Raw genomic sequence first — 24,645 nt, forward strand, 5'->3', positions numbered from 1 at the left:
ACCTAAAGTAAGGAAAAAGTGTTTTAAAGCGGTGGGTTTCCTCAGCACGCCATGAGGACAGAGGCGTGCTGAACTTGAGTCTGTGGGTCCCCGGAGCAAAACAACTGCAAGTTGAAATGCAGGCACTGAAAGTTAAAACCGTAACATGATCTCACCCCACTGGGCCTGGATGCCAGGCGGTGTGATGACTCAACCAGCCTTGGCTTTGGAGAGATGAATAAAGGTCTCATACTTGGAATTTCATTGAGGTTTATGTTTTCCTCAGATTACCCTGCAAGTCTGCCAAATTCATCCAACAGTCCCAAATAAGGAAGGGGGAGGGGAAGAGGACAAACACCCCGCAGCGTACCGTAAGATGGCGTTTTCTCTCTCATCTTTGCCGGCAGAATGTTGGTTTCCACGGAATAGCCAGGCAGCTGATCAGAATCCGCGATGGTGAATCTCCGTCTCCGGCTTTCCTGGTCCAGGAAGGAATTGGGGGACTCGGAACCCTTAGGACCAGGCTGTGGCTGTTTACATTTACTGAATCCGTAAACAGAACCCCCATTCTCTTCCCTGCAGGATGGAAGGCAATAATTAAGTTGCTTACAAAGATCCTCTCAAACAAAAGAATTATGAGGCATACTATTGCCAGCACACAGAAGACAACTTAAATTCTCCTTTTCCTCTGGAGGAAAGAGCAATACTTTTTCAAGCACAGCTGCTTCTCAAATACATAAAGATCCTATTAAATAAAAGTAAATATCATGATCCTACTAAATAAGGGGAAATGAGACTTTTTCGTATGTGTAGTTTAAAGGATACAAATATACCTTTGAAAAGCTAGCTCTGGTTTCCCTGTACACCTATCCTATAGTAGAACTGGATCTCCTGTTTACTACAGACACCACAAGTGAAGATATAACCAAACCTTTTTTCTCATGCCAAGATTAGTATCTTTGCCAAGATCAAGCAAAGAAGACACTTGAAGTATGGCAGTTGTTAGATTTGAAAATGATGTCAAAAACTACAAAGGGGCCTTTATAGTGACCAATGGAAACTGTCTATTTTCTGAACTAAGTACAGAAAATCAGCAAAAATTGGACCACTGCCTGCAACTTAATTCTTTCTGAATGCCAGCTTATACTAAGACTTATAAAATTAATTTTAGTTGAGTCCAAGTTACCAGCTGGTTAACTTTTTTGCATTTAGTAAATTCCATTAGGGGATCATTGCAAAACAACTATATAAATACAGAGTCTACTAAGTCCAAACAGTCTAAAGATCAGCCTGGCCTACTGGTATTCCCAGTGAGTCTGCTACTTGTACCCACCCTGACTGCCACCATGAATCTGTCTCCTTCTATACTTTTAAACCTGGAATACAGCTTCCCCATTTGCAACGCTTTCCACACTCACCGCTTGTCCTCTGTGACCATTTGCATGTTTCATTCCTAATAAAATATGCTTTATTAATGGTGTCTTTCAATATGTATGTGTCCCCACATGTCTTCTCCAAATACATTAAGAGCCCCAGTTCCCTCTTGCCCTTACTATGTGCATACTCTTTTTCTTGCCATGGCTCTTGTGACCCCCTCGCTGAGACTCAGGCAAGAATATTCAGGATTAGGGGTGTTGGGGTGATCCTCCCTACAGTTTCTGATAGAACAGTTCACATGCTGGTCATCAAAGCAACAAACAGCTCCTTATAGTTTTAAACACACTTAAGATCCAACAACCACAGGAACCCTTGTCTGTGAATACGGGGAAGAGTCTTATCTACCAACCGGAATGCCCTGATCACTGAGGTCACTGCTCCACCTGCTGTAATAAGTTCTGGGCAAACCAAGACTCAAGGAGGAGGATAATCATGTTACTTCTTTTTTGTGCCCAGGAAAGAAACACAGTGGATGCAAAGAGTTCAGCTTAAAACAAAAACAAATGAAAAACTCCAATATAAAGTGAAACATCACTACAGGTTCAGTCCAGACTTCTATCTTATGAAATATTACAGCATGATTACGTATTTCTCAATTTATTCTTGAACAGTTGACTAAGACACTGGCAGTTCTCTAGGGGCAAGAACTACATCTGTTTTGCATAAGATGGTAAATCAGGCCCAACTCTCAGGAAATATATGTTGAATAAATGAGCCAGATTCTCTAGTTTTACTAGCATATGTAAATATGTCAGATGGTATAAATAAGCCTGTATTTCATACCTCAATCACCCCCTATATAACATCTGGCATGACCATCCTCACTTCACCATAAACATTTAAAATAGCCATTAAGAAAGCAATGATCTTTAAGAATTCATAATAGATAAATACACATAAACACATATGGATGCACAAATACAGGCCATTCACACCTGTTTTCACGTTTTTTAACTCCTATGAAGAACACGTGTCTCTCTCAACAAGATAAAACTAACTTTGATCTTGCAGAAATATTTATTATCTTCCTCCCCAGAGTTAAGTTTACCATGTAGTTAATGAAACTTCAGCTTCAGAGAACCCCCAAACAGCCCATTCCACTGCCCAGTGAAGAATGAAAATGACATGACCCAAAAGCACATGCTTTAAGGACCACCCTCCTCCCCATCAAACTGTCTGACTATCTGGATCTATCCCTACACTTCCCCTTTAAGAATTACACTTCCGTCCCCCAGTTTTTCTGAGATATAATTGACATATAATGTCATATTCATTTCAGATGTGCAACATAATGATTTATGTATATATTGCAAAATGATCACCACAATAAGCTTAGGTAACATCCATCACCCCACACAATGACTAATTCCTTCTTTCTCCTGATGAGAACTTTTAAGATCTAGTCCCTTTGCAACTTTGAAGATACACAACACAGTATTGTTAACAGTCACCATGCTGTTGACCCCAACAGTCCATTCCCAGGACTCAGCCTGTAACTGGAAGTCTGTACTTTTCTGAACCCTTCACCCATTCCTGACCCCCACACTCAGGTCGACGCTTTCTGACAGTGGATTCGGGCCTCAGCCTCCTCTTGAGATGCTCGTGGTCTTCCCACCACCAGCAGCATCCCCAGGCCCAGGAGACGAGCACACCACGAAAATGGGCACGGACTTACCGGGGCGAGTAGGGAACACTTGGTGGAGGAGGAATATAAAGATCCAGGATGGCTGGCTTCTCCTTCTTCAGCGAGGCATCCATCGTGCTGTCCGGGGACTGGGTGGTCGTGGTGGGAGGTGAGGTCTGAAAGGGAGCAAGCGTAAAAGCTTGGAGGTTAACTCAGAGATCGTTCTCCACAAAACCAACCCCAGCCTCTGGGTAAACAGGGTCCTGGGTCATTTGCGTGTCTGCAGCTACTAGCAACATTCAACATATATTCTTCTTTGAGACACTTACAATCTCTTTGTTTCTTGATATGGTTGATTTACAATGTTGTCTTAGTTTCAGGTGTACAGCAAAGGGATTCAGTTATACGCATGTATGTATGTGTAACTGAATATATTTCTTTTCAGATGCTTTTCCATTATAGGCTATTACAAGATATTGAATATCGCTCCCTGTGCTACACAGTAGGTCCTGTTGGTTATTTTATGTATATTAGTGTGTATGTGTTTAATCCCAAGTTACTAATTTATCCCTCCTGCCCTTCCCCCTTTGGTGACCATAAATTCATTTTCTGCCTGTGAGTTTACGTTCTGTAAATAAGTGCATTTGTATCATTTTTAGACTCCAGATTAAGTGAAATCATATGATATGTGTCTGACTTACTTCACTTAGTACGACACTCTCGAGGTCCGTCCATGTTGCTGCAATGGCATTAGTTTATTGTTGCCTATGACTAATGTCCCATGGTATGTATAAACCATTTACCAAGAGTTTTGAAAGGCTAGATGCATTGTGAGAATCCGAGGCCTGGGAGTCAGGTAACCAGGAGGTTAGAATTCTGGCTCTGAGCAAAGCACCTAAACTCCCAATCCTCGGCTTCCTCCTCTGAAAAGCAATCATACTGACAGCACCTCTCACGGAGGGCTGCGGTGAGGACAGAATGAGTTAGTTCACACTGATCACTGACAGCACTGCCACTGACTAGGAGTGTGGCCTCGGAACTCGGACTCTCTGGGTGCAATCCTGGTTATACCTCTGATTCGCTGTGTGTCTCCAGGCAAATCACGCAACTTCTCTGTGCCTTATCTACAGAATGGGCATAAACAGGAACAAGCATAAAACTCCCATGGACAGAGGAGACTGGCAGGCTACAGTCCACAGGGCCACAAAGAGTCGGACACGACTCAGTGACTGAGTGTGCACGCACACACATGCACACGCACACACACACGCACACACACGCACACACGGTAGCAACAAAGGGCAGCTGTGAGAATTAGGTAACACATGTAACGGGCTTTAGCACAGGCTCATCACACAGTAAGTACACAACCTTATGCTGTTTGAGTATTCACGAGCTAATTTTTTAAATTTAAAATTCACATGGCTTCATTTTAATCGTGTTATTGGTCTCAGGGGACCTATTTTTTTTTTAAATCTTGTGAGACCTTCAATCGTATCTCTCCTATAGTCTAACAGTGACGATCAGCCCTTTCTGGTTGGTAAAAGAACAGTGAGAAGGCCATGGCAACCCACTCCAAAATTTTTGCCTGGGAAATCCATGGACAGAGGAGCCTGGCGGGCTACAGTCCATGAAGTTGCAAAGAGTCGGACATGACTTGGCAACTAAACAATAACAAAAGGAACAACAGCAAGGAAATCTGAGTCAAGGCACGAAGATATGTGGGGAAGGCCAGGGGGAAGCACCATGTGAGAACTGCGCTAGGCCCTGGGGAGACAGAGAGAGACACCGAAGCCCTGTCTGGCCCAGGTGATGATTGCTGGAGACCCTCCCAGAAGTGAGAGTGTGAAATGGAGTCTGAGGCTTGGCAGGATGGGAGTAGCAGTGCTCACAGAGTGACGGCCCCATTTGGGGGAGGACGTTGAGGCTCAGGGAAACAGACTCCCCAAGCATATACAGAGGGCCTGTGAGCTCTCTGCACCAAGGAATGGATCCACACCTCAGCCTGACCATCTTAGACGACATCTGAAGACACGGGGCCCAGGACCCAGGCTCTCCACAAACAGAAGTAGAAGGAAATGGGCATTTCCATAGAGCAGGTATTTCCCTAAACTCCAACACTGATCGTTACTTCTAAATCAATAACCTTCGTTTACCAGGGTGGTGGCCTAAAAACAGAGCACTGAATACCTTTCTAGTAATAACATTAATGATACGGACAAGAACTAGAGATGCTCCCTCCCAGCAGAGGTGGGCACCCAGGCATACAGACCCCTGAAGAACAACACAGAGGGCAAAACCCAGGATGGGGGCTGAGAAAGTGTACAGAGTACTGGTCTACCAGAGTTCTTGTTCTGAGAAAATCGTGGACTCAGTGCCAGGATACTAAGCTATAAAATGGCCTCTGAATTTTGTTTTTGGCTGCATCAAGTCTTAGCGGAGGCACAAGGGGTCTTTGCTGCAGTGTGCAGGCTTCTCTCTAGTTGTGCTCATGGACACACAGGCTCCAGAGTGTTTGGGTTCTGTAGTTTGTGACACATAGGCTCTTGAGTTGGTATTCTTGCCTGGGAAATCCCATGGGCAGAGGGGCCCCGCGGGCTATGGTCCATGGGGTTCCAAAGAGTTAGACGTGACTTAGCGATTAAACTGAAGAAGGCAATGGCAACCCACTCCTGTATTTTTGCCTGGAGAATCCTGTAGGCAGAGGAGCCTGGTGGGCTGCTGTCCATAAGGTTGCACAGAGTCAGTCACGACTGAAGCAACTTAGCATGCATGCATTGGAGAAGGAAATGGCGACCCAGTCCAGCATTCTTGCCTGGAGAATCCCAGGGACAGAGGAGCCTGGTGGGCTGCCATCTATGGGGTCACACAGAGTCGGACACGACTGAAGCGACTTAGCATGCATGCATACACTGGAGAAGGAAATGGCAACCCACTCCAGTATTCTTGGCTGGAGAATCCCAGGGACAGAGGAGCCTGGTGGGCTGCCGTCTATGGGGTCGCACAGAGTTGGACACAACTGAAGCAACTTAGCAGCAGCAGCAGCAGGCTCTTGAGTTGGGGGCTTGGTTTTCCTGTGGCATGTGGGATCTTAGTTCCCCAACCAGGGATCAAACCTGGGTCCCCTGCGTTGGAAGGCAGATTCTCAACCCCTGGACCTCCAGAGAAGTCCCCAGCATCTGCATTTTGATGGCTGTGCTCTAGCTGGGTTGGAAGTGAAGCTACATGTTTCATTCCTCACCTTCATCTCTTCCCCCAAACTGCACAGTGAGTGGAACCTGGCAGGAAGGTAGACAAAGGAAAAAGGAAGCATGTCCCTTTTTAAGTGAATTTCCAGAGGTCAAGGAACTGACTCTAGCCTATACTTAGAAATAATGTTCGCTTTCCTTCTGAACACATCCACCTGATTTTTCCTCTGTCATTTCAAACTCAGTGATGATCAGAAGACCTGCGTTCTCTGCTTCCTAGATGGTTCTCTTCTGATTGTGTGATTTCTGTCACTGGTATCACCACGCAAGGTCACTGCCACATTTCACATCTGCTTCTCACTTTCCCTGCCTGCCTACCCCTAACCCAAAGACTTTTCTAAAGGTTACTATGAATAATTAGAATTGAGATTTAGAAATACTAACTACTTGTCTGAGGTCTCACAGCTGAGATGAGTCAGAGATTGGATTTGAATGCAAGGAGTTCAGTTCTGGACCCCCTTCCTCTGTTTTGTGAGTCCTCTTGATACTTCTTCCAAAGGATCTCTTGAGTTAGTCTTTCACAGAATCGCCCCTGTCCCAGCCTCACCCAGAAGCCAGGTGGCTCAGTGGTAAAGAGCCTCCTGCCAGTGCAGGAGATGAAAGTTCGACTCCTGGGTCAGGAAGAAACCTGGAGAAGGAAATTGCATCACCCTCCAGTATTCTTGCTTGTGAAATCCATGGACAGAGGAGCCTGGTGAGCGATAGTCCATGGGGGTCACAAGAGTCAGACATGACTTAGCAACTAAAAATCAAAAACAACAAAAGACATGTAGCACCTCCCACCTGCTGTTTCAAGTTTAGATAGTGTCATGGGCTAAACTGTGTCCCCTGAGCCCCCAGTAGCTCACAATGTGACTGTACTTGCAGTCTTTAAAGATACGCTTAATTTAAAATAAGGTCACATGAGTGGACCCTAATCCAGTCTGACTGGTATCCCTGTAAGAAGAAGTGATTAGGACACAGACATACAGAGCAAGCTCCAATACTCTGGCCACTTAATGTGAACAGCCAACTCATTGGAAATGATCCTGACACTGGGAAAGACTGAGGGCAGGAGGAGAAGGGGGCAACAGAGGATGAGCTGGTTGGATGGCATCATCGACTCAATGAACATGAGTTTGAGCCAACTCTGGGAGATAGTAAAGGACAGGGAAGCCTGGAGTGCTGCAGTCCATGGGGTTGCAAAGAGTCAGGCACGACTTAGCGACTGAATAACAACATACAGAGCAAAGACCACATGAAGACACAAGGAGAAGATGGCCATCTGCAAGCCAAGGAAAGAGACGTTACAAGAAGCCAACCTTGCTCTCAGATCGCCAGCCCCCAGACTTCTGAAGGAATACACTTCATTTCAGTGACCTGGTCACTGGTACTTGGTTATGGCGGCCCTAGCAAACCAACCCAGACATTAGTGTAAAAAACCAACTGTCAACCTGTTGACATTACCTGCGGGATGAGGTCCGTGCTCCCTAGCCTAGAACTCTATACCCACCTGTCCAGCCCAGCCCACTGGTCCAGCTTTCTCTCCCACCCCCTGCCTGAGAGTCTGGTCTACTTATTCATGCCGGAGAGCTGTGATGTTCACCCAGAGCCCCTCTGGTTAGCCAGTGAACCCAGCTGCTGTGAGTATCTATTGCTAAAAGCTCACGGTCACCCCCTGCTCCATAGAATTGCTCTCAGCCGACAGCAGACACCCCTGCGTATAGCTGCCAGAGCCTGTGTTGTGTGGTTACACCTGGGTAACAGCCCAAGACTAGACTCTACCTGAGACAGCACCTTGCGGGCTTCCCCTCCTTCGTCTGCCTCCCTCCCTCCTTGCCAAGTTTTACGGGAAGTACCTGCCCTAAATCATTTCACAAGAACGTCTGCCACACTCTCTGCCTCCAGGAAATCCTATCTGGGCACCACCCGCCCTGACGGCAGTGTATCCTCCCTTGGTGGCTGTGTGAACAGCGTTCATCTACTCCACCAAGAGCCTCCCATCTGCCTACGAAATCCCATCGAGTTTTCCAGGCTCCCACCTCCTCGGAAGAGGTGCTTTCGCTCACCTGTTCATGCCCATCACCCCTTCCTCAGAACCCAACATTCACCCCCCTGCACCAAGGAGCTGGCAGAGCTGGCTGGCGGGAAGCCCTCCATCAACTACCGATGGTAAAGTAAGACCTCTTCTGTGTTAAGTAACACATTCTGAGAAATCCAGAAGTATTGAAAGACAGTGCCCTGTGTGCTGAGTGATGCAAGCAGAACAACAGGGAAGGCTGGCGAGCTGCAGTCCATGCAGTCGCAAAGAGTCGGACACGACTGAGCAACTGAACTGAACCGAAGCAAACAGAAGCTGCTGGAGTGTGATTGATACGTTCCCTTTTTATTTAAGAAGTGGCTTTAATTATGTGCCCCTCCTGGCTCCACTGTCCACATCCTGTTCTTTATTTTTATGGGTCCCCTGCCCCACTAAGGTACACACGCAGACAGATTTCCAGCGCTCTGTGCATCACGAAACAGCCATTGATAGTGTGAGGTACTGCCGTTCCTTCCATTTGAAGATGGACAGTAAAATCACAGAGAGTTACACATAAGTGGCAATCTCAATCTTATAAAAGAGCTTTAAAGTGTGCTGCTTTTCTTTCATGGTTTAGAAATTAAACACAAAGAACTGATGATATAAGGAGAGGGTTGGTGGGGTGCATGTCCACCCAAGTGTAAGCAGTAAGGAGTGCATTGTCTGTAGAGAATTCAAATAATAAAACTAAAAGCCAGTCAGCTTTTTATTCTCATCCAAGACTACTAAATCTAACAAAGGAGTGACGGAGCTCCCTGCCTGGTGGGTGGGTCTCACAGTCCCTACCCCTGCCTGGATAAACCGATGTTGAGGACTCTACCCCAGGCGGTCTCAGAGCAGTGTTCAAACTGGATTCCTTTATGGGAGTGTGTGTTTGAAACGGTAGAGGAGAAGGGCCAGAAGGGCCAGAAGTCTGCCACCGTCTGCAGCGATGACAGACAGTTGCCGCAAGCGGCTACCCAGCACCTGAAATGTGGCTGGTGAGACAGAGGAACTGAAGCTTTCCTTTTAATTATTGAAACAGTCACAGGTGGCTAGTGGCTGCCATATTAGTCAGTGCAAATCCAGCAAGTCTGCTCTCATGTACGTAGGATTATTGGATGGGCTTCCCAGGTGGCACAGTGGTAAAGAATCTACCTGCCAATGCAGGAGATGGGGGTTCGGTCCCTGGGTCGGGAAGATCCCCTGGAGGAGAAAATGGCAACCTGCTCCAGTATTCCTGCCTGGGAAATCCAATTGACAGAGAAGACTGGCAGGTTACAGTCTATGGAGTTGCAGAGTTGGACGCAACTGAGCAACTGAGCACCTGTACATACGGGATTATAGAATAATTATCCGTTCACAGATAATCCATACACTCCCGAAACCAATCAAACTGTAACCTTTTTTTTTTTTTTAGACAACTCAGGTATTATACATTGTTCCTGCACCAATGTCAAAGAAAGGCTTTCAACCAATAACAGTACCTGCACCAGAGGCGGCTTCCACCGTAGGTTTTTCAGCGGGGCAGGAGTGAAGTTGAAGGAACTCGTGGGGCGCTTCTTAAGCAGTAACACAACTCCAGTAGGATTCTCTCTCAACTTTCTCACCAGATTTTTTAGCTGCCATCCCACCTTCAAAGAAAGATAGTGAGGAGAGGGGACTTACTCATGAATAATGAAAACTCAAGCCTATTTGAGTTCAAGGAATTCAAATTTCCTTGAATTCATCTCAAGGAAATCAGCTATGAGCAAATAGGCAGATACAAATCTGTTCATTCTAGCACTGCTTAAAATTATGGAAAGCTGGATATAAACTGCAAATTTTTTAAATGCAAGCAAAATGGTTTAGAAGTTTTAGAAGGGGAAGATGAAGTCTGAAGCTTCAACGAACAAACTCACCACAGTTTGCTGATTAACCTGAATGACTTCATCACCAGCATGAATCTTCTGAGATCTGTCTGCAGGAGACTGTTAGAGACAAACAGAGAGAGACCTGTCTTATTTTTTAAGCCTCCTTTTTCTTTCTGCTTCTATTTCATCTCCCTTCTTTCTTCTACACAAAACAAGCAATGGGAATACAATTTTCTCAAGAACAGTTACACAGTGTGCTGGAGATTCCTAAAACTACACAGCCTGTAGAACTTGGCATGTGAATACACGTGTTATCTCCAGTGGTTTGTTACAACAGATAATCTGTCAGTAGGAACAGCCAAGGTTCATCTAACCTACCATGAAGAGTGGGACGCACTGTCCACCTAACAGGCTGATCAAAGCCACTGGTTCATCTAAAAAGTACCTTCCCTATATTCCTGTCAAAATTAATCTTGTAAAAGCTGACCAACTGCTTAACATGTAAAGATGGTCACTGTAACTCTGTCACATAATTGCTTTTTATGTGATTATTAAAACTAACTCTTTATTTTACTCAAACTTGTTTTACATGTTATCATCACATTGCTAAAATAGAAAGATAGTGAAAACAGAAGATATTTAGAAAAAATTTAAATTTTTTTTGTCTTCAGGTTGAATTCTAAATGGATGCATTTTCACAGTATCAAAACAAAGTCCAGACTTCGTGTGCTTCAAACAACAATTTGCTACAAATTTGCAAATATCTGTGTATGTATATATATATATTACAAATTTGCAAATATTGTATATATATATATATATATATATATATCTCCCCACATATGTGTGTATAGGCAGATAAATATATGTAATCTATTTGTCAAATATTTTCTCATGGTTTCTTGTTCATTTAATCAAATTGTAACTCAATGTGTAAGAAATTTCATACGATTTTAAAATATGTTTAAAAAATTCTGCCAACAAACTTTACAGATATCATTAGGCTTATTTTATGGAGTTTTGAGGAAACTGACATTCAGTGGTAAATAACTCAGTTATGGACACACAGTAAGTGAAAGATGCAGAATATAACTTTATGCTTATTAGGTGGTTTTTAACATGAAAGTAATACCTTAAAAATTTTCCCCTGATAAATTGTAACTATATGTCGAAGTATTATTTCATCTTAAAGGGAACCTGTGCCATAATTTCTTCTCAACTTTTTTTCTCTCATTAATACCTTTTACAGACTAAACATTTTGACAAAGAATTTGAAAAGTATTTTAGGATAAGTGTAATGTCTAATCCTACCTAGAAGTATAGGTTTATTATCATTATTTAATTGCAAAAACAATAAATTCATGGAATAAAATAAAACAGAATTATGCAAAAAAAAAGATACTTCATATGATTAAAAGAGAAGGAAAGGATGAAACTTTGATTTCAAATTCTAATCAACTGTTACTGAAGCCAGAATGTTTTATTTTGTGACTTATATAACTGAATCTTCAAGCAATTTACAACCATCCTTTATAAATAGCACCTTTGAACACAGTGATGGGGGTAGCAACTAAACTCAAGACACCCTTGCTGAACTTTCTCACTCAGCTGTTGTGATAGGCTCAACAAGAAATGAGCAGGGAAAAAAAAGAAATGAGCGAGTAGCATTAAACTATCGGAGAAGGCAATGGCACCCCACTCCAGTACTCTTGCCTGGAAAATCCCATGGATGGAGGAGCCTGGTAGGCTGCAGTCCCTGGGGTCGCAAGGAGTCAGACATGACTGAAACGACTTAGCAGCAGCAGCAGCAGCAGCATTAAACTGTAGAAACAGTCTCTTGGATTCTGGGCCAACACAAGGCACAGGTAACTAGGCCAGCTACTTTTGAAAACATTTAACTTGCCACCGTGACTACCGGCTGTGCCTCACCCGTGAGACCAGCATCGTGGGTACCACGGGGAGATAGTCTGTCTCCAATCCCCTGCTCCTGAGGCACTTCTTAAACAAACAAATGTGTCAATGCTCCTTTCTTGCCCCTAGTGTCAGATGCCGAACCCATGGTTACAGGTCAACTTTAGCAAGTCTGATCATAATCAGTCCAGTCCCAGTTAATCTTCCTGGGCTGGGGATTCATCTAAGGTAAGCGTCACTTTCTAAAAGATAGCCTTGAAGCCAGAAAGTCCCTGTTTACAGATAAGCAATCTTAAAAAAAAAAAAAAAAAGTCCCAGTGTCCTGAACTGACTTCCATTCCTAAGGATCTTCACATATTCATTTCTCCAATGTCCTACCAAATGATTAAGCGTTGTGCTTGGCAGAACACTGGTAAAGAGAAAGCCTGATACCAAAATTCTTCCTAGGGTAGTTGCTCTTGATGATCTTCACTGTGTGCTGGACTACTGAAAAATGACGCTTGATCTGGCCTACTGCAGAAGAGTGATGCCCTGGAGAAGAATGCATCCATTCTTCAGAGGCTCATCTATTTCCCAACTCATGTCAGGGGTAGGGAAGAGGAGTAGGGCTAAGATCCCATCAGACTTCTGTCAAGGTCCTGAGCAACATCAAAAAAAGAAGATAGACAATCACCAGATCCTGTTTGTCTGATCTTGGAATGATCCTGACTTCTCAGGTAACCTCAAAAAAAAAAAAAGGACTAAAGGCCTGAGATGACCTGCTGGCATTGCTGGCATTGCATCAACTGGAGTCCAAGATAGAGGAGTGTGGAGACAATTCACATGAGAAAGAAGTTGGTGAATTCTGTCCACTCTAACCCTCCAACACCAGGCTTTTATAAAAACATTCTGACTCTAAAATCATAGCAACCTTCAGTGATAGACAGAAAGCTGTCCTGGAACTGGCATTTTCTACTGGCATTTAACATTTAAGTGTAAAATATCCAGCACTAAGTATAAAATATTCAGATCAAGTCCTTGAGAAGTGGGCTCTTACCTAACTCCCCACTGTCATCGACAAGAATTACAGAGTATGTAGCATATTCCAGACAATGAACATAAGGTGACTGCAAGAATGAGGGACATTTTCCAGCAGATTACCAGACGGAATAAGACCAGTTTCCCCTTCTCTGATTTTGAACAAGAAGGAAACCATTTCTCTCTAGGATGACTTAGGTACCATCCTACGTGGAGGCACTAGGAGCAGCCACATCCAGGTAAATCCTGAATCTCTCACCCAGTCCTAAGAGTCTGGTAGGAATTCTACGGAATGTATCAGTAGACATTTGATTTGATTCAAAGCTGGTTTTCTTTAGCTTACAGTGCGTGGGGGGAAAGCAGGCTAGGGATGAGGTAGACAGTGAAAGGAAGTAACATTATAGTGTTCTATATGTTTATCCAAGATTGAAATTGGTTCAAAGACCTGACTGAGTCTGGAACTGCACAGGTCTGGGTTGTTAATGCAATCACCAAATTACTAGATGCAAAACTTCAACTGTTTAAAAGCTAAAATAGGACTTTCCTGGTGGTGCAGTGAATAAAAATCTGCCTGCCAATACAAGGGACATGGGTTCAATTCCTGGTCTGGGAAGATTCCACAACTAAGCCCGAGTGCTGCAACTACCGAAGCCGGCATGCCTAGAGCCCCGCTCTGCAACAAGGGAAGCCACCAAAATGAGAAGCTGGAGCAGCCAGCGAAGAGTAGCCCCGCTCACCACAGCTAGAGAAAGCCCGTGCAAAGCAACGAAGACCCAGTGCAGCCAAAAACAAAATAAATAAAATGTAAAAACTGAAGTGACATTCACCATCCCTCTGAATCTATCCAGCTTCAGAACAATGTACTGAGTGGTACATGAGCATATTCGTGTCATGGTGCGGCTAAATACACAAAGTCTCTGACAAGGATGAGGGAGGAACATTTGTTGTGATTTTTTTTTTGCACCGGCCCCAGCCTAAAAGGAGAGGATCCTGGGCCATTTTTGCCTCTCGGGTGCCACGGTATAAAAATTCCCAGTGGTCTGAGTGCTCTCACTGTAACTCAACAAACAATGCTTAAAGACACTACCAGCTTCCACTCACTTGTCTGCCAGAACCACACAACTTATTTGTAATTCATTGAATGCCTTACAGTGCCACTTTCTTTCTTATTATAAAAATCAAATGTGTCACAAACTCTCATCAAAGATCATGCCATTTTATTTTATCAACAGACCTAGCAGCTGAAGCTCAAACTTCGACACATATTTCCATCAGATCAGAAAAGTATTTCCCTGGTGGCTCAGTGGTAAAGAATCTGCCCACCAGTGAGGAGACCCAGGTTCAATCCCTAGGTCAGGAAGATCCCCTGGCGAAGGAATCTGCAACCCACTCCAACATTCTTGCCTGGAGAATTCCATGGACAGAGGAGCCTAGAGGGCTATAGTCCATGGGGTCGACAAGAGTCCGACATGACTCAGCGACTAAAACAACAACGATGAACAAAAGTAGTCACCAAGTTTCTTGTGTCTTGAATTACATCCTCTTGTCTTATTTGATTAAATAGCAATTAATTCCATAGACACATGCTATTTTTACACAGATGCAGAGAAGTTTTTCTGACATTTCAAGCTCTGTATCAATGTCATTCAAAAGCTAGCTGTATTGTAGGTGGCATAAAGAAAGCATTCAATTAGCTCTACTTTTCACAAATTCAAAATGTTTGAGGAACTAAGGGAAAACCTTTTATGTAGCAGAATTTTCTAAAGGATGATAACAGAGTACAAGTTCCTCACAACAGAAATGGCCCTGCTTTTTCTATTCAAATGATTAAGGGGGGAAAAACTAAATTTCAGTATCATGCAAGTATTATGAAATACAGCTCTATAAAAAGAAACTTCGTCATGCAAAAACCCGAAAATAGTTGCTTTGGTGACACATATAAATTCCACTTTAAAAAAAAAACACTATATTTAACACATATGGTCACCAATTCCAGCTCTTATAAGAGTGATTCTCAACAACAAAGAGATCACTGCTTTTGTATTTATGGGTTAACACTTCCAAGAGCGCAAAAAAAATAACACAGGATGGCAAAAGCTGGGCAAAGTGTGTGAATGAGAGCAATAAAGGACAATTTAAATAATACATTGATGACAGCTGGTGATGAGCAGCACACTAGCAACAGAAATAAACAAAACCGGCGCCCACACTCCCTTACAGATAATAGAACAACATACACATAGTTAAATGAAAGGAATAGGGACGCTGTCAAATCTGCTTGAAGGTACAATAGCTTTTGCATTAAATGGATATGCACTTACATTTTCTGTGGTTCCAGTAATCACGTGCAATCCATCATAGGTCGATTTGATGTACATACCCTAGAGTGAGTCACAAACATATTAACTCATTACTCCAACGTTTAGAAACAGAGCCACAAGTGAGACTTAGACTTGACAAAACATTAAAGGCAGTCATTTCTGAACACCCCTCATTCTTCAGCCTTCTGAAACACTGTAAAACGAGATCCAAAGAGCAGTGAAGGGGAACTAACCAAATACTAGTGAAGGAGATCAGAAACGAGATCTCTTTGATATTATAATTTGTGTACCAGGCACACAGAATTTTGCTCTATGTCTGAGGACTCAGAAGGAATGTTCTCAGATCTGCTGCATGAATGAGGCAGTTCAAACAAGGCCGGTCCTCTCCCGACCATCTCTCTGTGTAGTGACACAATATATTCACTTAATTTGGTCTCAGCAGTCACTGCACGGTGACTTATTCAAGCCACGAACAACCAAACCAGGATGTAAGAGCAGAGACTGCTCAGGAACACAATATAAGAAATAAATTAGAAACAGGCATTCCTGCATTTTAAGGGAGGCATAAATATTAATACACTCCATCCTTAAATGCCCAGTGGGCAAACTCAGAGGTGAACGCAGAGCCTGGAAGAAATATCTCTGCAGTTTGAGGCACTTTGTATTATTTTTAAAAAATGTTTATTAAACTTTTATAAGACGGGGAAAGAGCAAAAGGTAGAGAGAGCAAAGAGTGGTTGCTCACCCTGGTACCAATGCTGTAATAACACAGAACCTCCTCAGGAGTCATTTTGACAGTGAACTTGCCCTGCTCAGCAATCTACAAGCCTCTGGGGATGAGTATCTCACCCAACACTAACACCTTCGTTTCTGCCCAGGCTCTCTGTTCCTGCTATTCACTATCAGAGTAATCAGCCTCTCCCTCTGCATGGTATTCCTCTTCACAGAGCTTTGCTTGGGTAACTTCACCATTTGGAACGGCAACTCCACTTCTGCCCACTCGGGCACTTCTCCACTTCAATATGTGGATAAGCCCACCTCCAGGAAGCCTTCCATGTTTACTTCAGTATAACCAATCATTTACTTTGAATTGGAGCAGTCTCGGTATATACATTTCTCCTTACCAAGAATGTGGACCTAGGTGCTGATCTAGGTATCCACCTGCAGACTCTCGGGGCCTGTTACTACAGAGCTCATACATTATGTCTAAAACATTTCTGAACTTTTTTAAAACCATCATTTCTTTCAACCTGTCTCTTCTCACATAAAGCCTAAGTGCTAATAGAGACGTCATAGCAGACGTTGTTTCCTACCCAGAGACCATCTTTACTTTGTGGAAATGTGCTCTATCTCCTTGTATTGCTAAGACCTAAAAATAAAACTGTTAAGACAATTCCTCAAGACACGAGTTTACAGTTTTAAAACTGTATTTATTTTTATACTTTGAAGACGCTTTGATATAAAACATATCAACAGTTCAAGACGGCAAATTCTTAACCGCATAATGGAAATCAGTCTAATTCTACTATTCAGAATTCTAGTGAAAGCAATATGGAATTATTGTTTTTAAAAAAACACAGCAACTTTAATAAAACAATGATGCTATCCAAAAATAAACAAATGCTGTTAGACGCCTTACCAAACCTTCCCCAGGTTTAATGTTTGGTAGGTGAACTTCTTCCAGACACGCACACTGGCTCATTACAGGATCCGTGGTAGATCGGATGGTCTTGTCACAGATGCCATTTAAAACCTTGACCTAGAGTTGGAGAGGCAAATAGAGGTCAATCATTAACCAAGTTTATCTCCGGCTGAATTCTTTTTTAAAATGCACTTCACTGATCATCCTTAGCTCTGGCCGTAACACTGTGATAAAACCACCCAGTCCACGTGGCACGTGGCTTCCATATTTGCAACGTGTAGAATAGTGCCATGAGTCCAGCTTTGCTTTAAAAGTGCAGCTTTTAGATTAACTTATTTACAGCCACTGAAGTGCACAGGCTGGGCGGAAACCCCCTTTCAGCAGCTAAAGAGAACCATGTATTCCCAGCCATCTCTGCGTTTTTTTAAGAATGGCTCACATTCTCTGCATACCAACTACTGACAACATAAAAAAATAATCATCTTGTCCTGCACCTTTTTTGAAAAATGCATTTCATATTTTAAAATAGTTTTAAGGACTTCCCTGATGGTCCACTGGTTAAGACTCTGTGCTTCCAATGTGGGGGGTGTGGGTTCGATCCCTGGTCAGGAACTAAGATTCCACATGTCACTGGAGTGGTACAGCCAAAATATTAAGTAAGTAAATAAAATTAAAGCTGTTTTCATTTTAGAGAAAAAATAAGCAGAAATTACAGAGTTCCATCTATTTTCTTTTCCATCTCAACAGTTTCTAACACAGCTATATTATTATAATGGTTAATAATAAGATACTATTAACATCAGGACTTCCCTGGTGGCTCAGACAGTAAAGCGTCTTGCTTACAATGCAGGAGACCTGAGTTCGATCCCTGGGTTGGGGAGATCCTCTGGAGAAGGCAATGGCACCCCACTCCAGTACTCTAGCCTGGAAAATCCCATGGACAGAGGAGCATGGTAGGCTACAGTCCCCAGGGTCGCAAAGAATCAGACACAACTGAGCGACTTCACTTTCACTTTCATTAACATCTTGCATTAGTATGGTGTATTTGTTACAACTGATCAAGCAACAGTGACACATTATTGTTAACTAAGTTCCATAGTTTACATTAGAATTCACTCTTTAGGGTGTACAGTTCTACAGGTTTTGATAGATGCACAATGTCATATATTCACCATCACAGTGTCATAGAGAATAGCTTCACTACCCTAAAAATTCCCTCAGTTCCACCCACCTGTCTGTCCCTCCTCCCCCAGGATAAACCCCTAGCAATTACTGATCATTTTATTTTCTCCATAGGTTCTCTTTTTCTAAAATCTCATATGGTTAGAATCATACAGCATATAGATTTTGGATTTTCAGATCGGCTTCTTTCACTTGGTCACGTGCATTTCAGGGCCCTCCATATCTTTCCATGGCTCGATAGCTCGTTTCTTTCTATTGCTGAATAATATTCCATTGTCTGGATGTTCCAGGTTGTTTATCCAGTCACATACTGAAGGACACCTTGGCTACTTCCTAGTTTGGGCAGTTATGATTAAAGTGGCTAGAACAGTCCATGCAGCTTTTGGTGAATATTAGTTTCTTTCATTTGGGTAAACACCTAGGTGGATAACTGCTGGTTTGTAGGGTAACAGAATGCTTAGCTTTGTAAGGAAAAAAAATGCCACAACGTCTTCCAGTGCGGCTGCACCATTTTGCATTCCCACCAGCAATGAACGAGAGTTCCTCTTGCTCTACATTGGTGTCATCACGAGGTAGAGTTTAGTTACCCTATTAAGTGTGTAGTGGTACCTCACTGTTATTTTAATTTGAAATTCCTTAATGAAATGTGATGCTGAATATCTTTTCATATACTTACCTGCCAACCGGTATATCTTTTATCATGAGGTGTTTGTTCGGATCTTTCACCTGCTTTTTAATTAGGTTGTTTGCTTTCTTATTATTGAGTTTTGAAGAGTTCTTTGTGCATTTTGCACACAAGTTCTTTATCTGATGTGTGTTCTGAGAACAACTTCTCCCAGTCTGCGCCTTGTCTTTTTGTTCTCTTAACATTGCATTGATGGAGCAGAGATATTAATTTTAATGCAGTCTACCTTACCCATTTTTCTCTCATGGATCACACTTTTTTATTTTTTCACTCCTGAGTTTCCCAGTGGACTCAAACATCCAGATGTGCTCTCTAGCTGGGATTGGCTCCATCCTTCATTAGTAAAAAGAGTCAACAAGTTGATCTATCCATAATCCAAGGCATTCTTTTTTTTTTTTCAAGCAGACTATTCTAATCTTCTTATTTGTTTTTATTTATTTATATTTTGGTTGTGCTGGGTCTTTGTTGCTGCATGAGCTGGACCTTTCTCTAGTTGCAGTGAGAGGGGGGTGCTCTCCAGTTGCATTGCGAAGGCTTCTAACTGTAGCGATTTCTCTTGTTGCAGAGCATGGGCTCTGGGGTATGCAGGCTTCAGCACTTGCAACGCATGGGCTCAGTAGTTTCAGTGTCTGGACTCTAGAGCACAGGCTCAGTAGTGTGGTGTGTGGGATCTTCTCGGATAAGTGATATATCCCAAGTCCCCTGAGTTGGCAAGTGGATTCTTATCCACTGCACCACCAGGGAAGCCCATGGATCACACTTTTCACATCATATCTAAAAACTCATCATCAAACCCAAGGTCAGCAAGATTTTCTCCTGTTGCTGCTAAGTCGCTTCAGTCGTGTCCAACTCTGTGCGACCCCAGAGACAGCAGCCCACCAGGCTCCCCTGTCCCTGGGATTCTCCAGGCAAGAACACTGGAGTGGGTTGCCATTTCCTTTTCCAATGCATGAAAGTGAAAAGTGAAAGTGAAGTCGCTCAGTCATGTCCGACTCTTAGCGACCCCATGGACTGTAGCCTACCAGGCTCCTCCATCCATGGGATTTTCCAGGCAAGAGTACTGAAGTGGGGTGCCATTGCCTTCTCCTTTCTCCTGTTATTTCTAGGCATTTTATAGTTTTGCATTTTACATTTAGGTCTGTGAGCTTTACAGTGACCACTCACATTCTCTGAACACCAAACACTGACCAGATAAAATTACTGTAGAGACATGAGGATCCCTATTAAGTGGTCTCCATGTAGAAATCCTAGTGGCTACGTGTGGTTATTTCTCCCAATCCCAGATTCATCTAACCTTTCAAAATTAAACAACCAAAGAAATCAGGATTTTATAAAGAGTGATGTTTTTCTTCTAAGGGGGAAGAATCTAAGAAGTGACACTCTTTGCATGCCTCCAATGTGTTTAACCTCCCTATTTATGGAAAATATATTTATAGCGGTTTCATTGCTAAATTCCTCAACATCAGTAGGAAGAAGGCCTTATCAAAAGAGCACAGGCTGGCTTATGTCAAAAGGAGGAAGTGATGATGAATAGTTACAAAATGCTCTTTAAACAGTCACAGTACATCCCCCTTCCATCATAAGATTTTTGCCAAGATTTTTTTTAATTAAAAAAAAAAAGTGAAATTTGCACATCAGTTTAACCCTGAGAGCTGAGAGTTAGCTATCTAAATATAATTATACCTTGAAGAAGTGTTGGGGGGAGCAAAGCAGAGACCCTAATATACCCAATTTAGTTGGTCTTGTTGTTAAATAACTTGTATTCTTGCCTTTCTACCTAAATTAAGAGATTCATATCCCAAAAGTCAGTATTTCAAAGCATATCCCGAAATACCTAACCACAATACATTTACTTTAATTAATGTGATTCCCACTGTTTTGGGAAAAGGAATTTTACAGTAACTTTTAGAAGGTATACTTACTACAGCCAAAACTTTATCCTCCATTTCTGCTACAAGGCAATCCTAAAGGAAGAAAGAAGAAAATTAAGCTATAAGAGATAAAAACTTTCAGATACAATTGGCTTAGCTTGCTAGCTATTTCCTGGGACCCAAGGAGGTCCCTGACACACACACCCCCGACCCTGCAGCCTGTAGTCCTGAACTTCAGGGAAGAGAAGACTTCGAAAAGAGGGCAGACATTAGATTCCTCCTAAGACTCTACTGTCTCCAGATCCAGGATGCTAATCATCCAAGGAACCCATCTGACCAATTATTTAATCAGAAAGCCTATAGAAATCACCTGAACTAAACTCTACCCACTGTCCAGACTGTACAGAGAGTAGGAAGCCAGAAGTCAGAGTCCAGGAAAGTTGATGATGGTTCTCAAACCTGACCCCAGGCTGAGTTAGCACTGAGCCAACAAGCCGGGAGCCTTTAGTTCTGGGCCTGCCCATAAGAATAGCTTTCAAATAAGGGTTTGAGTAAACTTAGCCACAAAGTTTATTTTAAGCACCACTGAGATTAAATCAGATATTTCAGTCCTTAACGGATGAAAGAGGCTCAACAAAACATTCATTAACACGCTGCCAAAAAAGTGGTCTTGAAGTATGCTATTGATGACATTAAATAATGGGCCGGAATGCAAAGCATTGTTTACTCAGCTTAAGAACAAAAGACTCAGAACCCTATGAACCCAGTTAGCTGATTATAGGAATCACCATTGTCCTGACTGAAAGCAGCCAAAGTGAAACTGACAACGTGAAACTCTCCGTTAACCTTCTAGAACAGGATCTACAGCAGAAGAGCTCAAGCTACGCAGCACTGTGTATGCCGAACAAGAGGGAGACCAGTGAGGTCCTGAGAGTTTATCTGGCACCACTGCCCGCCAGTGATGAGAGATGGTGGTTCGCTCCCCAGTCTGGATGATCCCCTGGAGAAGGAAATGGGAACCCACTCCAGTATTCTTGCCCCATGGACAGAGGAGCCTGGCAGGTTACAGTCCATGGAGTTGCAAAGAGTCAGACACGACTGAAGCAGTTCAGCACCCAGCATGCACTAAATATAATCCCAAACTGCGGCACCCTAAGGAAAATTCAAAGTATTTCATGTACGGGAAGGACACTCATCAACTCTGTTGGAATGATCAAAGATTTTTGCTTCAGTCAAAATGTCCTTTTAGGTCATTTTTTTCTGCCACTGGGAATAGGGGTTAAAATGTACAGCATTCTACCCTATGATTTTATAATCAGATTTTAGTGCTTTCTGAAAATTTTGTTTAATTTTCTCTACTAGATAAAAATGTGGGAGATCATAGTCACTTTACTGCTCTTAAAATTTACACTGACTCTCAGGCAAAGAGCAGCCTGGAGAGAAAATACTTAAAAAAATAAATTCAGGAGTATGTTTTTGCACATGTGAGTCTGATGTAAATTCAAACTCCAGGAGCAACTTCTGTAAAATATGAGTGATGACAGCCCAAAAATGTGCTTTTCATCCTCCATCTTGTGCACGAAACCAAACCATCAAATACCATGACGACCCCTCCCCTAATTCAAACCAGCTGAAGGACAGAAATATTAAGTAAATGTCAACTTGAGCAAAACAGAATATTTACAAGGTCTTGTTCCGGAAATAAAACTAATGGTTTGTGTCTATGATTTTTCATTTTGTATACGTGTGTGCACGGTCGTGTCTGACTCTTTGCACCTCTGTTGACTGTAGCCCACCAGGATCCTCTGTCCCTGGGATTGTCCAGGCAAGAACACTGGAGTGGGTAGCCATGCCCTCCTTGAGGGGATCTTCCTGACCCAGGGATCGAACCCGTAAGTCTTACATCTCCTGCGTAGGCAGGCGGGCTCTTTACCACTGGCACCACCTGGGTAGCCCAGCATTACAAATCCCCAAATAACAGGAGGACTGTCATCCTGGTGAGGCAGAGAGCTCCTCTCCATACACCGGGGCCCAGACATCAAGGTGCATGTGTGACCTCGTGGTTCCTCACATTTGATTCTTTGACGGATCCAAAGAGCCACCAAGAAAGAAAACGGGCTCCCGTGGTGATGGAGCCAAGTTGGGTGAGGGGTGCTCCTGCATCCCCGAACCATCCAAGGCAGTGTGTGAAAGGGCGCGCTTTTTACCTTCCGCCCTCGGGGACGTGGGTTCCCACACCCATTCCTACCGGGAGGAAGCAGCTGCAGGCCTGACTTCATGCTGTTTGGCATGAAGGCAACGGAATGGAAAAGAGAAGCGCTGGAACCAAGTCAGGCCCTCGGGGCTCCGACAGCAGGGCTGAGGTCTGTCACATCCCTTGGTCAAGTGGATGAGCCGAGCCCCAGTTAAGGATAGCATCCGCTCCCCTCCCTCCTTATTCTCCCTTCTTACTGACTGAGGAGCCTTGGAAGATGGGTTTAACCTCTCCACACCTGAGCCTCCTCCTCTGCAAAGCCAGGAGGAGAACAGCTATCTCAGAGAATTGTTGAGAATTAAATGTGATAAGACACGTCAAGTGGGGTAGTCCACAGCTGAGACCCAACCAATAAAAGGCCCAATAAATGGTCCCCTGGCTCTCCGTTCTCTGAGGATGGTCCTCTCTCCTTCTCTGTTTCCTGGGCTCTCTAGGACTTCCCTGGTGGCTCACATGGTAAAGCGTCTGCTTAGAATGCAGGAGACCCAGATTCAATCCCTGGGTCAGGAAGATCTCCTGGAGAAGGAAATGGCAACCCACTCCAGTATTCTTGCCTGGAAAATCCCATGGATGGAGGAGCCTGGTGGGCTACAGTCCATGGGGTCACAGAGAGTTGGACATGATGAGCATCTTCACTTTCTAGGGCTCATTCCCCCATTTCGTTCTACACTGGGACCCAGCGACTGCCCTGACATTTTGTCCCTCGCCAGCACAACACGTGTTCACGTCCTCACAAAGAGGAGAGAAGGAAGATAGAGGTCAGAAGGCCTTCCCACCACAGGAGGCTTCCGCTGAAATACAGCCTGAAAACTGGATGGAAGGTCTCTCCGTGGACTCGGGTGGGGTGGCTGGGGACTCCAGCCCAAGCAGGCTTAAAAGAAGTGTGCAACAGGACTGAATCACTTTGCTACACACCTGAAACTAACATGACATGACAGATCAACTGCACTTCAATTAAAAAAAGAAAAGAAAAAAATTACTGAATACGCACACACAAAAGAAGTGTGCCGTTTCCTTGCAGGCGAAAAAAACAACTCTCTATCCTTCCAATCAGGAGAGACGCCCACTGTCATGGGAGGGAAGGATGCAGAGAAAGTTACAAGAGGACAGGAAAGAGGCAGCATGTGGAACAGAGGAACAAGAAAAGGGACAAACGCCTCTCTTCACAGACAGGAACACCAAAATAAAGACTCCAGGAGAACGTGTCCCTTGTCACTAGAAATAATAGAGACCCAGCTTTTACTCCTTCAATTCCCCAGGAAGAAAAAGCAATAAATGGAAAAGGCAGGCTTCTTCCTAAAGAGTCAAAAGATTCTCTGCCAAGAAGTTCTGAGAAAAACTGCACGTCCCCCAGTTGTGAGAGGGTGTGAAATCCCTGGCAAGGTGAGCCTTGCGGCTGCCATGACACCTCCCGTGGAAAAAGACAGTCCACACATCCTTCCACTGTGCACGCAAATTTTACCATTTGCCAAAGTACCTATGCGCTCTAATCTCTACAGAAAACACATGTTCCTCAGGAGCTAAACATGTTTTTTCAACCCAAGTTCATAAAATGGCATTCCATTTTATGATGTATATATTTA

The 24,645-nt window shown here is 43.4% G+C and overlaps 1 protein-coding gene across 5 annotated transcripts in view; it reads right to left on the reverse strand.

Annotated features, from left to right (window-relative positions):
- The window catches only part of CNKSR3 (CNKSR family member 3), a 110,663-nt gene that overhangs the window by 5,197 nt on the left and 80,821 nt on the right, over positions 1-24,645 (reverse strand). For all 5 annotated transcript variants that reach the window (XM_005211065.5, XM_005211064.5, NM_001192112.3 and 2 more), the window contains 7 exons: positions 20,860-20,901; positions 17,068-17,187; positions 15,429-15,488; positions 10,228-10,296; positions 9,814-9,960; positions 3,092-3,216; positions 350-555 (listed from right to left, as the gene is read on the reverse strand). In XM_005211065.5, coding sequence (XP_005211122.1) covers positions 350-555; positions 3,092-3,216; positions 9,814-9,960; positions 10,228-10,296; positions 15,429-15,488; positions 17,068-17,187; positions 20,860-20,901 — 769 coding nt within the window. The remainder of the gene's footprint in view (positions 1-349; positions 556-3,091; positions 3,217-9,813; positions 9,961-10,227; positions 10,297-15,428; positions 15,489-17,067; positions 17,188-20,859; positions 20,902-24,645) is intronic.

This window comes from Bos taurus, chromosome 9 (assembly GCF_002263795.3).
Source record: "Bos taurus isolate L1 Dominette 01449 registration number 42190680 breed Hereford chromosome 9, ARS-UCD2.0, whole genome shotgun sequence".
NCBI classification, from domain to species: domain Eukaryota; kingdom Metazoa; phylum Chordata; class Mammalia; order Artiodactyla; family Bovidae; genus Bos; species Bos taurus.